The 16,877-nt window shown below is 40.9% G+C and overlaps 1 protein-coding gene across 1 annotated transcript in view; it reads left to right on the plus strand.

The window, feature by feature from the left end:
* Positions 1-16,877, plus strand: part of LOC117820958 (dnaJ homolog subfamily C member 5-like) — a 36,668-nt gene that overhangs the window by 13,898 nt on the left and 5,893 nt on the right. The window contains exon 2 of the mRNA XM_034694918.1: positions 16,008-16,184. Coding sequence (XP_034550809.1) covers positions 16,078-16,184 — 107 coding nt within the window. The 5' untranslated portion in view covers positions 16,008-16,077. The remainder of the gene's footprint in view (positions 1-16,007; positions 16,185-16,877) is intronic.

Below are 16,877 nucleotides of genomic sequence, written 5' to 3' on the forward strand. Positions count from 1 at the left end.
GAGTTGAACGCAAGAAGAGGGGTAAACATTTGGCGAGAGGAGGAGAGAGCAGGGAGAAACTGTTATCTGAGAGTGAGGGAGGAGAGGGCGAGAGTTGGGCTGACACTCTAATAAGGAAGTGATGACAAAGGTGTGGAGCAGAGAGAAGGAGAGGAGAGAGGGGTGGAGGAAAATGTGATGATGGCGAAGGTGATGAAGAGAGATGACAGAGAGAGGCAGCAGCTGTATTCTTAGATGATTTCATGCAAGAGTTAAAGCAAGTGGTTGATTATTAGAGAAAGTAGAAGAAGAATCAGGTGTGTCATTTATTGATAAAGACCGAGCGTATTTAACAGAATTGATCAATTATTTTTTTATACTTTATTTTTCAAACATTTATAAGGATAAAGGAAACAGTAAGTAAAAAAATGTAAATGATATAAATACATTTAAAATGATAACAACAGTAGTAGTAATACAAATTTAAATGATTATAATAATAATAATATTAATAATAAATATTTTTAAGGATACAGGATATAAAACAGCTCTGTTGCACAATACAGTTCATAAGAAAAGAGTGAAAACTCAAAGTAAAAAATAAAATACATGTAAAAAAAAAAATAATATTAATAATAATAATTTAGTTTGTCAAAAATGTGTTTTTTGTAGTTTTTTTATATTTTATTTTTCAATTTTTTTTTAAGGATGCAGGATATAAAACAGCTCTTTTGCACAATACTGTTAAGTCATGGAAATAACAGAGTAAAAACTCAAAGTAAAAAGAAATAAATACATGTAAAATAACAACAACAATAATAATATTAATAACAATAAAATAATACAGTTAGAAAAAACCCCAGAATTCCAAGAGGACATCCTCAATTGACATATTTTGGAAGCATCCAAAATAATATAACATTTAAATGGAAAGAACTAAATATTCATGTTTTGAGGAGTTTAAGGGCCTGTGTCCAAACAACACTTTCTACTCTTGCAGCACCAAAGACCTCAACTGCAAAGCTCTTCTTACTGATGTTTAGTTTTGCAAAGTTACAGAAGTTGTCTCCCAGTATGTCCACTTACCGTGGTGGCATCTGTTTTGAAATGTACAGCTTGAAGTTTTACTCTGAGCTTTGATATCAGAAGTCCCGCCCCTTATTGCTCCTGATTGGTCTGTGAGGAGGAAGTGACATCACAAGCAAAACTTGGACTGTTTCAAACTGAATGGGGAAACTTCAGCGCTCAAAACCTTGAACTTCTCTAGTTTGGTACAGAAAATAGACGCTGCACGTTAGTGGACACACGCCCTTAATTTGAAGATTTTAATGTCTTACCATTTATTTTACAAGTTACTGAAATAAATGATGACATAATCAAAGTAGTTTCCAATAAATTGAGTAGTTAAAAGCTCATCAATTTATCATCGCAGCTCTTGTATTAACCTTTATTTGCTTTGACCTCTTAATCGTAAAGTCAAACAGGCTAATAAACTAAAGCAGATTAATAAGCTGCTCGATTAATCCTATTCTGTGATTTTTCAAACTAAAACACCAAACATTTACTCGTTCCAGGTTCTGAAGTGTTGATGTTTTTCCACATTTCTCTTGGCGTATCTGAAAGTCAACTTATTACATGTCCGTTGAACAAAAGAAGCAAAGTAGTGTCTCTGAAAAACAAAATAACTGGGACAAGTTCTCAGAAATGTACAGACTAAGTTTGCTTTGTAGTCTGACTTTGCTGCTGCTGCTGTCTGGGCATTGAAATAAGTACTAACTGTAAACCTGACACAGTTCAAAGGGGATAAAAAGATTAACTGTCTCTCACCTTTACCCCAGATATTTCTTTTTTTTAATATTAAGTCCCTTTGGGGTGCACAGCAATGGGAGGGACTTTAATTATACACTGTTTGGACTCAGACTAGAACGTATTCAAAAACTCTGTTGCATCACCGTGACCAGAAATAGCTTAAAAACATTAAGACTCTTAAAGCTATAAAAACAATGGCAACATAAACTTCAGGATGTGACTCAGAGTATCGAAGGAAGCGATGTTCCTCCTCACAGGATTTCACATGAACTGGAGTGATCTCAAACCAGATACAAACAAAACAGACTGCTGGACTGATGCTCTGCAGCAAGAAAAATCAAAAGCAGAAGTCCAATAAAAGTCCAGATGGGAGAGTTTTTGAGGAGTCACACAACATAGTTTGTATTTTCTACAACATGAACTAGAACTAGAGTTAACTATTGGTATGATTTGGTGCATTATAGAGGTAGGGTTGGGTACCGTTTACATTTTTTTGGATTCCGGTTTTGCTTATGGATTCCTGATTCCAAATCCTGAGTGTGACGGGACCATAGACTGTGTAAATAAGGGACATAGTGTCCGTGACGTCACCCATCTGTTCCTGAGCGCTGTTTTGAAGCCAATCGGCGGCGGCCATATTGGTAATGCTGAACTCAACCAGTCAAAGTGTGAGGTAAAGAGGCAGAGTTTGAGCCTCCTCGCCAACAGCTATGTGTTCCCGCCTGCCAGTCAAGTCAGTCATGTCCTTATTTGGGCAAAAATCCGTAATCTTAAAATCTTCTGAACCGTTGCATTAGTAAAAATTTCATCCCCCGTATAGTGTGTGCCGATAGAGAGATTAGCTACGTAGAGCCAAGCCGTTTTTGAACCAGGCTGTAAACATGTTTATTAATGCTGCAAAGATCGTCTTTTTTAAATTGGTGTGTATGTGGTTACGTTTACTTCTGCTCTAATGGTGAGTCTTTGGTGTTTGGAGACAGCTCCAAGTTTGCACATCCTCCTGGCTTCATATTCAAACACTGAAGGCTGCCGCTTGATATAACCAGATGATCTGTGCCCAAATGAGTCCATTACAAGGACAAACCAGTGTCCTGTCATGATGTCACGTGATGTCACGACAGGACACGGGGGAAAATTGGGTTTGAATCGGCCCAAAAATCCTGTAGTTTGACTCCAGTCTAACTTGACCCAGTGCTCTGGCCTATAGCAGAAGCATTACAGTGTTGATTCTGCCCAGTACCCATGGGAAAAACCAACCAACAGAGGGGATGTTTTTAGCCTGTAACCCAAAAGCAATGTAAAAATAACACAACTGGGTCAAAACACCCCATTGGTACAAGTGTGTCAAGTTAACCCAGTATGATGGTTGTGATGCATTGCCTTGTGCTGGGTCAATTTTCAACCCATACATACAGTGATTATTGATGAACTGATTTCAGTGTAAACTAATCTACCAAAGTTGTGAAGATGTCAGCAAAAAAAAGATAAGTGTTGTACATTCCCTGCATCATTTACATTCCATATGCACTCTGTGAGTGTGTGTGTGTGTGTGTGTGCAGACCACAGCTGGTGGCTGGTGTCGGCAATAATACTGACTAATGATCCGCGTCTTCCCTGCGAGGCTGGAGTCAGTCTAGAATAAATGAAAGCTGAGTCTGGTTGTGTAAAAAGGCTGAAAGCTGCTGTTTCATTATCTCAGGAGTCAGGGGAAAGGACGCTTCAGTGTGCAGGATCGAAGGGGAATCTCACCTCGTGATGTTTTCCACTGTTTAAAAGAAATAAATACACCTTTAAATTCCTTTAATTAAAAGATTATGGTCTTTATATTTTCCTTCCACTTCCTAATAAGACACTTTGGGAGAAAAATGTTGTCCTTTGTCCAAATAAATACATTTAAATAAATAATTATAATTATGATTACTATGATTATTCATCTATTTATTATTTTTATTTTTTTGAGCACTTTTCAAAAACCAGGTTACAAAGTGTTTAAATGGGCAGAACATTTTAAAAAGCAGGTCATAAAATTACATAAGGCAAGATCAAGAAATAAAACATATTTTTAAAGTCATAAAATTCCTTTAAAATAACTCTAAAGGAATACAATTAAATTTGAAATATATATATATCAGGTAAAATCAGGAAACACTTTGAGATCAAAAAGTATTAGTATATAAATACATGTGATATTGAATATCAACAGTCACACATCTCTGCTGGAAGATATTTGGTGAGAACATTTTGTATTAACAAAGATCCAACCTCAAGACAGGACAATATCCAGTCCCATCTTACAGACAGGACTCAGTCTGATCTCATCTTAATCCACCATGAGCAGAGCACTTTGCAGCATTTAGCAAGTTACAGTGGCAAGGACAAACTTCATTTAACAGGCAGAAACCTCCAGCAGGACCAGACTCATGTTAGACACACATCTGCTGAGACCGTGTTGGAGAGAGGGATAGAGGGAGGGGAAGAGAGGGAAAGTAGTAGTTGTAGCAGCTGGAGTCTGGCACGTCCACAGCAGCAGAGATCCAGAGGAACCTACGAGACAAGGGAGCTCAGGGACTCCAGAAAGGTCTATGGTTAGTAACTTTAATGGGACAGGGAGAGAGAGGAGACAGAGGGAGAGAGAGTCTAAGCCTATAGCAGCATAACTAAGACCTGGTCCAAGCCTGATCCAGCTCTAACTATAAGCTTTATCAAAAAGGAAAGTTTGAAGCCTACTCTTAAAAGTAGAGAGGGTGTCTGCCTCCAGGACCCTGACTGGTAGATGACAGTCGACCAGTAATCTTTATAATGCACCTTTGTTGTAAGAGTGAGACTAGCTTTTAATATCACCCCATATCAGCTGCAGACCTTTGATATGGACTGAATCAGACGTGTGTTGTGAAAGACTCCATGATGAAACTTCACATTCATGTCCTTTGTAGCTATATTTGTGCCGTCCTGTTGCAAGTTAACTTTCCTAACCACATCTGTGTGATACAGTAGGAGAGACGCAGCGTTATCTCCTCCTCCCTGTGGCGTCTCCATCCTTTAAGAGTGAATCCCATCAGTCCTTCTAACCAGCAGCTCGTGCAGTTTGAACACTAGCTTTATTAAAGACAGGTTGTCCTGCACCGTGTCAATGAGTGCATCTGGGAAAGAGCTTCAGTAAATCTTTCCTGGATAAACAGAAGTGTAATACCACTCTGAAGCAAACACACGCACACACTCATCCCATCAGGAGTGGGACTCTGAGGCTGAGGTTACACTGTCCTGTGTGTGTGGTCGTTTTGTTGATGCTGGGTTGACTTTAACCCCAGAAACTGTAGCTTTGACGTTATTTGTACCGTTGTCCTTTTTATTATTGTTTAATAATAAGAAATCAAATAGTTCATGTGACTATTATCTCATCTTAAAAACATACTTTTGAGTTGTTTTGAACGACGGCGTGTTTTGCAGTACAAGAATCAGACCGTGGCTGCAGCATCTGAAAGCTGTTTAATAACAAAAAGAAAGAATGCACAAGAACCGGTTTTTGGTCCCAGGACTTTCGGGGGGCGGGGCCTGCAGTGCTGAACGTGTCTGATTGGTAGATTAACCACAGTGTTTTTAATCTGCCAGCCATCCACAATAACATCACACACATCTGTGATTCACTTGATTTCTCTTTCTTTCATTAGTTTTTATTTGTTCTATCTTTTTTGTATGTGTGTGTACTTTTCAAAAGAAGAAGCTGTGATTCTCTTGATTTAGCAGCTTGTAACAGTAGTCTTCTCTCAGCCCACCGTGAATGCGTCTCTCCTCCCGGTGTTCCGGTTTTAAAAGTGACCCTGTAAACTGGAGACCTTCAGCTGAACGTGTCAGTGTTTGTGGAGTTTACACAGCTGTTGAAACACAGAGGGAGTTCCTGGGAATGCAAACTAGTTTAGTTTTTATTAAGATTTCAAAATATCCTCATCAGATATTTAATGATCGTCTAAAGACGTTTATGAGGGATGCATCCGGCTGAAAGTCTCCAGTTAACAGGGTCGCTCTTTAAACCAAAACACCGGCTGATCTCTGCCACAGCTTTTTGAGTTCAAAAGGATTTTAAAGCCGTGTTGAAACGTCTTTGCTACTCGCGCTTATCTCCTCTCACGTGTTGATTCAGTGAATCCATCTGTGATGAAATATAGCACCATCTAAAACAGCGCCAGCTGAGTCTCTTCATGCTAACAGGCTAACTGTTGTGTTGCTCATAATGATACCTGCCTGTCCATCTGCTTCTACGGTGTCATCTTTGATGACCAGCATTCGTCTTTGTTTTACTGCCCTCTACTGGTCTGGTGGTGTAGTGTATTTACTTTTTTTCCTCCATGCGTCACTGGCCTGATTTGCACAATCTACCCGGGACTTCAGCCCGTGGTCGAAACGCAGACAACAATGGGGGCACAGGAACCTTTAAGTTCAGGGTAAAGTAGTTCTGGGGGCTAAAAGACCCCGGGACTCTTGGTCGTAATGCACCTTACCTAGCATATCTACAGTCACGAGTCTCTCTCTGCATCCTTATGTCTGCATGCACATAACGGGGTGTTCTAATTTTCGAATAATCATCTAATAGTGTTTTCCTTGAAACGCCCATCTCTCATTCTGAGACGCAAACATGTTGGTGCTCAGTTTGTGTTGATAATATAATAAAAGTGGACATTTTTTACTCCATATGAGATACTTTTGCAACACCACGCTCTTTCCCACAGCCCTTGCTTGATGCCAACCTTGATGCCAACCTCCACTTCCCAGGACCAAGTACAGGACCTGTGCAATTACTGGAACTTGCTCCAAAAACAACATCTTAAACGAGCAAACCTTTCCAGAACTGCGACCTGCGACCTGCAAAGCACTTTATAAGTGAAACGCACTGTAATGCTTAAACCATGAAAGATATTTCTCTTTCTCTTTCTTATAGTCTGAAATATCACCTGCAGGTTCATTATTGTTTGACTGCTCATGTTTGAATGGAGCAACATTATTTTTTTTATGCAAGTTGACACCAGGAACTCTGGCCTATTTTCCTCAGTCTCCTTTTCACTCACATGGTAATATAATCACCACGTTCCTCATCTGTTTGTCAGGTTGGATTAACTCCTGACAGGAAAACTGCTGATTTAAACCTCAATAAAGGGAAGTGAGTCTGTCACACAACAAACGACTCTCAGTTCATGTCTGCAGAAAGTAACGAAACTCCAAACTTCTGCAATAGAGTTAAGTTGTGATGAGTAACTTCCAGTCAGCCTAAATATGTCTCTACCCAAAAACTGACTGGACTTGGATTTTATGAGACAGAAGGTTACATCCGAATTCCACCAGATCCAAGATCTATTCTAGTCAATGTGTTAACTTCCACTGGATCCGCTCCATTGCGTTCCAGCAGGTCTGAGCCCTCCGGATCAGATACACAAGACTTCTATGTTTCTCGGATGCCGGAGCACGATGCATCAATCTCAACAGAGCAGATGGAGTGGGACAGGAAGTCAGGTTTCACCAAAACAAAATGAAAACATCCGGTTAATTTTCAGAATAAAACACTCTGTGTTATCACCAGATCGTATTTCACTTAACTACAACAACAAACCAAAGTCATGATGAGCGGAGCCAGGCCTGGAGTCAACAGGTCAGAGGTTTTCAGAGGACCAGAAAGACAACATGGATGAGGAATACAGCGCCTCTCAAGCTTTAAAGTGAAGGAGCACAGAATCATCATGGTTCAGTTTTTTATTTGGCACAAATATAGAAACGGTTGCGCGTTTGGCATGAAGCCTACATCAGCTCTCTGATCAGAGGACAGATAACTTCAAAGATGATTTCTCTCTGATGAAGGCTCTGTGCTGAAACACACAAACGTGTTTTCTACAACCTCAGCCAAATCTGGAATAAAACATGGATATTTTCAGGCTCCTTAGGAGCTCTTGTTTGTATCTATGAATTAAAGTATAGGGTTAAAATTAAAAGGTGCTACTTTTTTGGAAATATTTTAGGCACTTCAGTTCTGCTGTTCTTACCATAGACTGTATAAATAATGGACGTAGTATCCGTGACGTCACCCATCTGTTTCTGAAGAGCTGTTTTGAAGCCAATCGGCGGCATCCATATTGCTGCTGTTGAGCGATTGTGACGTAAAGAGGCGGGCTTTGAGCCTCCTAGCTAACAGCTACAGTGTTCCCGCCTGTCAATCAAGTCAGCTGTGCCTCTCATTGGAAGACTCGTAGTCTTAATATCTTTGAAATGACCGCGTTAGAAAAAAATTCACCCCCCGTACAGTGTGTGCTGATAGAGAAATGAGCTATCCAGACTACACTCGTCTTTTGTACCAGGCTGTAAACATGTTTATTTCTGCTGTAAAGATCGGCTCTTTGAATTGGTGTGTATGTGGTTTCCAGTACTTCCGGAGCCAGCCTCAAGTGGATCCTCGATGAACTGCAGTCTTTACACACGTATCTCCAGCAACTGTCGCTAAAGTTTTCCTCTTCTTTTGCTATTTAATGCACTTAGCATTCTTCTTCTGCTTCTTCTCTTTCTTCTTTCTGTAGCCACCGTGTGGTTGGAATAAGGTATTACAACCAGGCACCGGTGAAAACGATGAAAAATGAGATGATATTCACATTAACTCTTTCATTATTGAGGCCCCCTATTTTATGGGTTGTGCATGTTTTTTTGTGACCTAACCCTTCATCAAAGTGGTGTTAAAGCATGACCATCCTAGCCAGACCTCGATCCGACAGGTGAGATACACACATGCTGAGTGAGGAAACATTGCTTATTCACACCAAGTGATTTTTATATGAGAATATAATAATCAAATTGTAATTTATAGAGCTACAGCTCGTCCAGTTTGGTGTCTCAGATAAGAACAATGCAAGAACAAATTTAAACCCCGTTCTGCGACTGAAAGGAATCCATGAAAGAGTGTTTGAGAGCGCTGCCTCTCTTCTCTGCTCGTTGGCAGAGCTTCTGAAAACCTTCAAACAGCCCTGCTCCTCTCGCCCCCCCCTCTCCCCCCGTAGCACACAAAGCCTGCAGCTGGTTAATAATAGCACATGATTTGTCGAAACATGACGGACAAGCGTTCTTTGCCACATACTTGTTTTATTTCTGTTTTTAGTACGATCTTTCTCCCTCAGATTCATGTTTCAGGGTGTACGAGGAAATTATAAACACCATGCTGACTGGTGTATTATTGTTTCAGTGTTATAAATCCAGCAGACTTCAAGTCACAGTGAAGCAGCCACATGTTGGCACTGACTCACGTTCTTACACACAGTTCATGGTCATGTTTAAGTTTGAGAGAGTTCTGCAGGCTCTTTATTTTTACTCCTCAGCTCTCAGACCTCGCTGAATTTCATGTTTTACCTGTGTGCAATATGCAATGTGCAAATTTCCTCCCAGTCACAGAAAGTCAAACATGCAGTTATAAAATCTCAGCACACCACTGAGTTTACCTTCCCCCGAGGCAGCTGGAAACACTGTCAGACTGAGATTTGATCACAGAGCAGTGTTATAGAAGAGGTTGTGCAGCTCTGCTTTAGTGATTGCTGTCAGAGAAGTCAGCTGCTACACTTCTGAGTGTGGTGTCCCTGCTCTCCACTTCTATCCCCTCTCTTTTATTTAATCAGATTTATTTCTTGGTTTGTGTTCATTTAGAGACAGTTTGCAAAAGTTTCAGCCTCTCATGACACAGATAATACACATTAACAATCATATGTCCATTTGATATTTTAACACAAAGAGCTCTACATAAAAATGATAAAAATAGATTAAATAAAACATGCAAAAAAATAAGATGACCCCCCGAACCCACCCCACAATCCATATGTAAGGCTAAGAACATGATATATACAACAACAATAATAATAATAATAATAATAATAATAATAATAATAATAATAATAATAATAAGTAATAAATAATAAATAATAAATGAAATAGAAGTTGCTGAACAATCTAAGGAAACACTGGAGGAAAAATAAGATTTTAAAACCAAACACAGGAAATTAAACTCACCAAAATAAAATAATTTAATAAGATAATAAAATACTAAAATATTAAACCAGTAAAAGAAACTAAGATGCTACACTAAAAGTAATTACAGCAAATTAAAACAAAATAAAATATTAAAATACAGAGGGGTAATTGTAAAAATCATAAAATGATAAGTTCAAATTAATAACCAAATAGATAAAACATTTAATATATAATTAATTAATTAATTCATCAGTTAATTTATTAAAATAAATAGATAATGCAAATTAACTGAACAAATAATATAAATGTGTATAATAGTTTTAAATAATGATAATATAATAATAATCTTTATTTCTATAGCACTTTTCTAAACAAAGTTACAAAGTGCTTCACAGAAAAACACAAAAAATAATCAAAGAAAGCAAAAAATATATATAATATATATAAGTGACTAAAATTTGAACTAGATAATACTTAAATAAAGTAAGATGGAATAAAACTATTAGTCCTGAGTTTGCTTTTTATGTATAATTTTTGACATTGAGTTGTCTGAATTTATCAAAAATATATATAATCCTTTCAGGTTATTATTTACAGTTTAATATATTTCCTGTAAGAGTATGCTGAAATAAAATATTGACTCAGTACTATAAAGTTTGGATATTATATTTCAGGACTTTCTCCATGCAAAGTGAGAATCCTGCAGCCGCTAACACTCAGTAGAAACTACTAAAGGTGTGCCTCAGACACACACACACACACACACACACACACACACACACACACACACACACACACACACCATATGCTGTCTCCGTCTTCACATAGTGTGTGAAACCTCCCGGTGTGTGTCTTCCTGTGAATGGTCGGTTCACCTCACAGCTCATTTTAACAACGCCGACTCTGATTGGCTGTCCTCTCAGGTGGGCAGAGACTCACTGCTAATGCTGCACAAACACACACCCACACACACTAACACACACACACAGTTTCTCAGTGTGTTGATAATCCCCAGGGTACGGATGCTTCGCCCTCATTGGTTAATCCCAGTCAGGCGGTGGTGGATCTGGGTTGTGACTGGTTAATCTGAGGCGCAGTAGTATGCAGGATTTAAGGAGGTGTTAAATCAATGTGTTGTCAGGCGTGTGTGTGTCGAGGGAGTCGCAGCCATCTGGTGCCGGAAAGGTCTTTGGATCTGAAGTCGTGGCTGACTCTGAAATGAACAAAGAGCGATGGACATATATCTGTCCGTCTGTTTCTTTCCCTTCTTTGTGTTTCTCTTCGGTTTGTTTGTTTATCCTGTTGATATGTCTTTATGTACTGTGTCCTCACCCTGTGTGTCTGAGATTATCCACGTGTGTTTAGGTAGACGGTCAGTCAGTGACAATCTACTGAAGTTAACCTCCTCCCACTCACTGCCCCGAGTTCAACTCTCGACTCATCTTTATTTATATAACACCTTTCATACATTCAAGCATGCAGCTCAAAGTGCTTCACAAAATAACTGTTGGCAGGTATGGAGTGGTTGTTTCATTTCCATTCTATAAAATGTGAATACTGTCTACAAATTTCCAGACACAAAAGCTACAACAGAGCAATAAAAGAAAGTTCCCTCAGCTCTCTAAGAATAATGAGAATCACACCACAGAGACTTTCTTAACATGCTTGTAATTTGGAGTGTCTGCAGCTTTGTTCTCCGCACATTAATCATGGAGTGATAATTGCTCATCAGGTGCGGCGGTGGTGTGAAGCCTCTCCTCTTTCTTCCTCTTCATTTAAATCTGGCGTCTGCCGCGGGCTGTCTGTGGGCCTGAATTGGCTTACCGTGGTCTCCCTAAGCCCGCTAACCCCCGTACACCTGCTGTCTGACAAGGGGACGGCTCTCTGTTACTGCTGGGGTCAAAGGTCAGGGAGTGGATTTACCTCTGAAATCCATTGTTTGTTTTCTGCATCAAGTCGGTCCAAAGACGAGGAGTAGTTCCACCTGTTCTGCAAATATTCACATGGTTTAGATTTTCTGAGCCCCCTGTTGTTGTTATTGTTGTTGTTGTTGTTGGGTCTGGTTCAGCTAACTCACCTTGATCCCTAAGCTCCGCCGCCCCGCAGTGTTCTTTCCATTATGGCTGCCCTGTAGCACCAAATCTGGCTCTATTGATCACCTTCCTTCTGACTTTGATTTATTGCTATCATAAGAGCCGCCTCTTATATCAGCAGTATTTTTAAAAGCAGCTTTGTTAAGAGGTGACAGGTGGCTACTTCTACTCCTGATAAACAATGGACTTGGGCCTTCCTCCTGAGATACCATCGCTAGGAGAAATAGAGGATCCCATAGATTTTGGGCCTCCTAGGTGGAAGGAGGTTGAGTCTGTAGTAACCCGGGACTTCAACCAGATCCGTGTTAGGTCCGACTTTGCAGTCCGGCTCCATGCTCTCTTGTCCATCAACACCCAACGGTAGTGTTGTCAGAACGCAGCACGGAGAAGGACCTCCAGACAGCACGAGTCATGTGACCGAGGTTTTCCCTCAGTAATGACTGAATCAAGGATTCTCCTCCTCCTCCTCTCCTCATCCATGTTGTCTTTCTGGTCCTCTGAAAACCTCTGACCTGTTGACTCCAGGCCTGGCTCCGCTCATCATGACTTTGGTTTGTTGTTGTAGTTAAGTGAAATACGATCTGGTGATAACACAGAGTGTTTTATTCTGAAAATGAACCGGATGTTTTCATTTTGTTTTGGTGAAACCTGACTTCCTGTCCCGCTCCATCTGCTCTGTTGAGATTGATGCATCGTGCTCCGGCATCCGGGAAACATAGAAGTCTTGTGTATCTGATCCGGAGGGCTCCGACCTGCTGGATCAGAGACTCAACCGGAACACAACAGAGTGGATCCAGTGGAAGTTAACACATTGACTAGAATAGAAATCAGATCTGGTGCTGTAACGGATCTGAGACGGATCGGACATGGATCTGGTGGAATTTGGCCGTCAGGCACGCTAAGGCATCTTCAGGAGTCCCCTACCGAGTTTATAAAAGAGCGCCTGATGTTAAGATTCTTGTGGAGGTTATTTAGAATAGTATGGGATAAACAAGTCATCTCAAAAGCTTGGTGTAGAGCAGGGGGTATCTTAATTCCTACGGAGAAAGAGTCCTCAGGTTTAGGCCAGTTTAGGACTATGTGACTCCAAAATTAAATGAAGGAACAGTTTGTTCCTTCATTTAACCACTAAATTGTCACTAGTTGGCAATGTGCCCGAGGATGGCGTGTGTGGCAACGAACTTCTTGTTTTGCAAAGACTCAGCAGTCCGGTCTCAAGTTTTCTTTCTGTATCAGTCACCCAACCTGAGGAGAAGAGCGCTCTGCAGGAGTTTCTTCAACTGAAGCTGCTATAAAACAAGGTTTGCAAACCTTTCATATTGTATTTATCAGCTTCAGTTTCATGCAGAAGTTATTGTTTCCTGAAGTATTTTGGCTGCTGACCAAAAAAGTTCTGACTTAGCAGATAGTTGACTGATGGCCGATGAATGATTGATCAGCCAAACCTCACTCTGTGCTGATGGAAACACACGAGCAGTGAGTCTGTTTCATTCAGGACGCAGATTATAAACCTGCCTTACTCACCGGCCTCCCTGGCTGCGTGGAATAACCTGAGGTAACCCTGCTTTAAGACATTTATTTCCTTTCACTTCCTGTAAACACATCACACCCTTAAATCCCACTTAGAGCCATATTAGCAGACGAGGCAGCAGCCACCAACTGGCTTAAAGGAGCAGCGTTACATTCAGGGGACGAGGCGGGAGACAAAGCAACGGCAAAGTTTGAACACTTACAAGAGTGTGTGTAAGACGCTGTTTCAGGCCGGGTTTCCTGACCTTCACAGCTTCTTTAAAAGACATTTTAATGTCAATATTTTCAGGAATAAGTCTGCACAATTAGTCATGATTGCAATCAAAGCATTGGAAATAAAGGAACTGCAGAAGTCTTGATCCATCCATCGACTGTATAAATAATGGACGTAGTATCCGTGACGTCACCCATCTGTTCCTGAAGCGCTGTTTTGAGGCCAGACTACCCTCGTCTTTTGAACCAGGCTGTAAACATGTTTATTTCTGCTCTAAAGATCAGCTTTTTCTTTTTTTTCTTCAATATTTTTTGGACATTTGCCTTTATTAGATAGGACAGCTGGAGAGAGACAGGAAACATGGGGAGCAGAGAGAGGGGGAAGACATGCAGCAGATGGTCGAACGCCCGGGAGTCGAGCCGGCGACCTCTGCGACGAGGACTATAGCCTCTGTATGTAGGGCTCTTAGACTGCTAGTCCACCAGCGCCCCAAAGATCGGCTTTTTTGAATGGGTGTGTATGTGGTTCCCGGTACTTCCGGAGCCAGCCTCAAGCGGATCCTTGATGAACTGCAGTTTTTAACACTTACACATTGGACTGGTATTTTTAGACCAGAGGTTGCCGCTTGGATCCATCCCAACATCCATCCATGCATTATCTTGACCGCTTATCCCGTTAGGGGTGATGGGGGGTTGGAGCCTATCCCAGCTGGCTTCGGGCGGAAGGCAGGGTACACCCTGGACAGGTCGCCAACCTATCACAGGGCTAACACAGAGAGACAGACAACCATTCACGCACACACTCACCTATGGACAATTTCGAGTGACCAATCAACCTGGTGAGCATGTTTTTGGACTGTGGGAGGAAGCCGGAGTACCTGGAGAGAACCCACGCATGCACGAGGAGAACATGCAAACTCCACACAGAAAGGCCGGGGATTTGAACCAGGAACCTTCTAGCTGTGAGGCAACAGCGCTACCCACTGCACCACCGTGCAGCCCCATCCCAATATTAAGAACAACTATTAAAGCTTTCTCCCTCAGCGTGTGAACACTTCACCTGTCGGATGGCGCCCTTCGTGTAGTGGTCTAGTTCTAAATGTGATATTGCAGCAGATGGATTTATTTATAAGGTAGATTTCTGTTTTACAGTAAAAAGAAACAGTGTGCATGGATGCATTTCGGATGAAGGAAGGATGCTCACATGACTAAGAAGTGTGATAAGTAATCTCACTCAGTGACTCGGGGCTGCGTATCAGCAAGAATCTGGCAATACGAAAAACTCTTGTAGCATAAAGAGCATGCAGCGTAACATGTAACATGCATGAACAAATACAGCTTATTTCTGAGTTCACTCAGAACGGTTGGACCTGAAGTTGTATTTCATAGTTCCTTCTGTGTTGCACATCAAAGTGAATCTCTCTTTATCATATCACAGAAGCTGACATTCTCCAGAACGCTGAGAGGGCAAAGATCTATCAGATACAGTATTGGATGTTAGTTTTGGTTGCTTATTAACACTTGCAAGGGGACAAATGTGGGTCAATTTTCAGTTTGGAGTCTGACTAGGACCTCTCAGAGATCTGTTTGGGTAAACACAGGTACGCTGCAGGCCACTGTTTACTACACTGGACATCAGCTACCTCGCTGAAACCGGGTTTTTCAGGATCAAGACTTTATGACAGTCTCACTCACTAGAGGCCCACTTCAGTTTGTTTTTCTATGAACCCACTGTAAGGGACACACACACCAGGTAAGAGGAAGTAGAATGAGGCTACACATGTGCAGAACTCCCCTTTCCAGTCCATGTTGGGACCTGAAATATCGATACAGCGCTTCAAAGAATCACGTCAGGAACTATCGTATTATTTCTGTGTATCAATATTTTCTTATTCCCCCACTGTGACTTTTAACTGTGGTTAAAATCTGAAAACTGTACCTCAAAACACAAAGGAGTTATTTCACTACCACTGACTACTTCTATCAGATTTATTAGTCACTAATAAACTAAATGATGAGGCCGCAGTAGACGAGCAGACTCAGGTTAATTAACAGTTTTATGAAAGGGGTTTGGTGGCTTTGAAGAGAGAAAGTAAAGGCTGTGTTGGGTTTTGAAAAGAGTATCTTAATCCTTCACTAAAACCTCTTTTGTAATGTCAGAAATTTAGAACAACAACCTCAAATCACAGCAGTAAAAATAAGAGCTCTTCATGGACGTCACTTTGAAATCAAACATCCAAAATGAGGGTCCAGGTAGACGTCGTTACCTCATGACGATGTTAGAAATGAAAGAATATGTGCAAAGGACGCCGTTTAAAACAAAAACAGAAGCAGTTTGTTTTCCTTCGAAGCTTTATCTCATCCTCTTTGTCCTCTTGTGTTTTTGTTTCCTGACAGGTGAGACGCTGAGAGACTGAGCAAGGGAGCGAGAGAGAGAAGGGAAAAGAGAGAGAGAGAGAGAGAGGCCATGGAGCAGCAGAGGCAGAGAGCGCTCTCCACGTCAGGAGAATCACTGTACGTCGTGCTGGGAGTCGACAAAGCCGCCACGCCAGAGGACATCAAGAAATGTTACAGGTAAGACGACTCACTCTGAGGACAGCCTCCTAATGTATGGACATGTTTGCTGTTGTGAACCACAAGAGGGCGCCAGAGACCTGATGGGACCGAGTCAATCCTTTACTTTAAGAATCAGAATCAGAATCAGAATCAGAATCAGAATCAGCTTTATTCGCCAAGTATGCTTGAACACACAAGGAATTTGACTTTGGTAAACTGTGCTCTCTTTGTACAAGGCATAAGAATAGGAATAAGAATAAGAACTACAATAAAAAATAAAATGAAAATATAATAACAATAACCTTAGCTATAAATACAAAGAAACAACAAATAGGCTTGACTAATATGTACAGGCTAAAATAATATGATAAAGTGCAGTGGTGAGTTGCAGAGGTAGTAAGAGGTAGTAAGAGGAAGTTTCTGCTTGTGAAGCTCAACATCTTTTATTCAAGGAGACAAACAAACCTGAGATATTTTAAATGTCTTATCGTTTTGAAAAAGAAGAGAGACACGATCACGGTCTTTTCAGTGTGGTTTCAAATCATCTCACTCTCTCTCTCCCTCTCACTCTCTCTCTCTCTCTCATTCTCTCTCTCTCTCACTCTCTCTCTCTCTCTCTCTCACTCTCTCTCTCTCTCTCTCTCTCTCTCTCTCTCCTCTCTCTCTCTCTCTCTCTCACTCTCTCTCTCACTCTCTCTCTCTCACACTCTC

This window comes from Notolabrus celidotus, chromosome 11 (assembly GCF_009762535.1).
Source record: "Notolabrus celidotus isolate fNotCel1 chromosome 11, fNotCel1.pri, whole genome shotgun sequence".
NCBI lineage: Eukaryota > Metazoa > Chordata > Actinopteri > Labriformes > Labridae > Notolabrus > Notolabrus celidotus.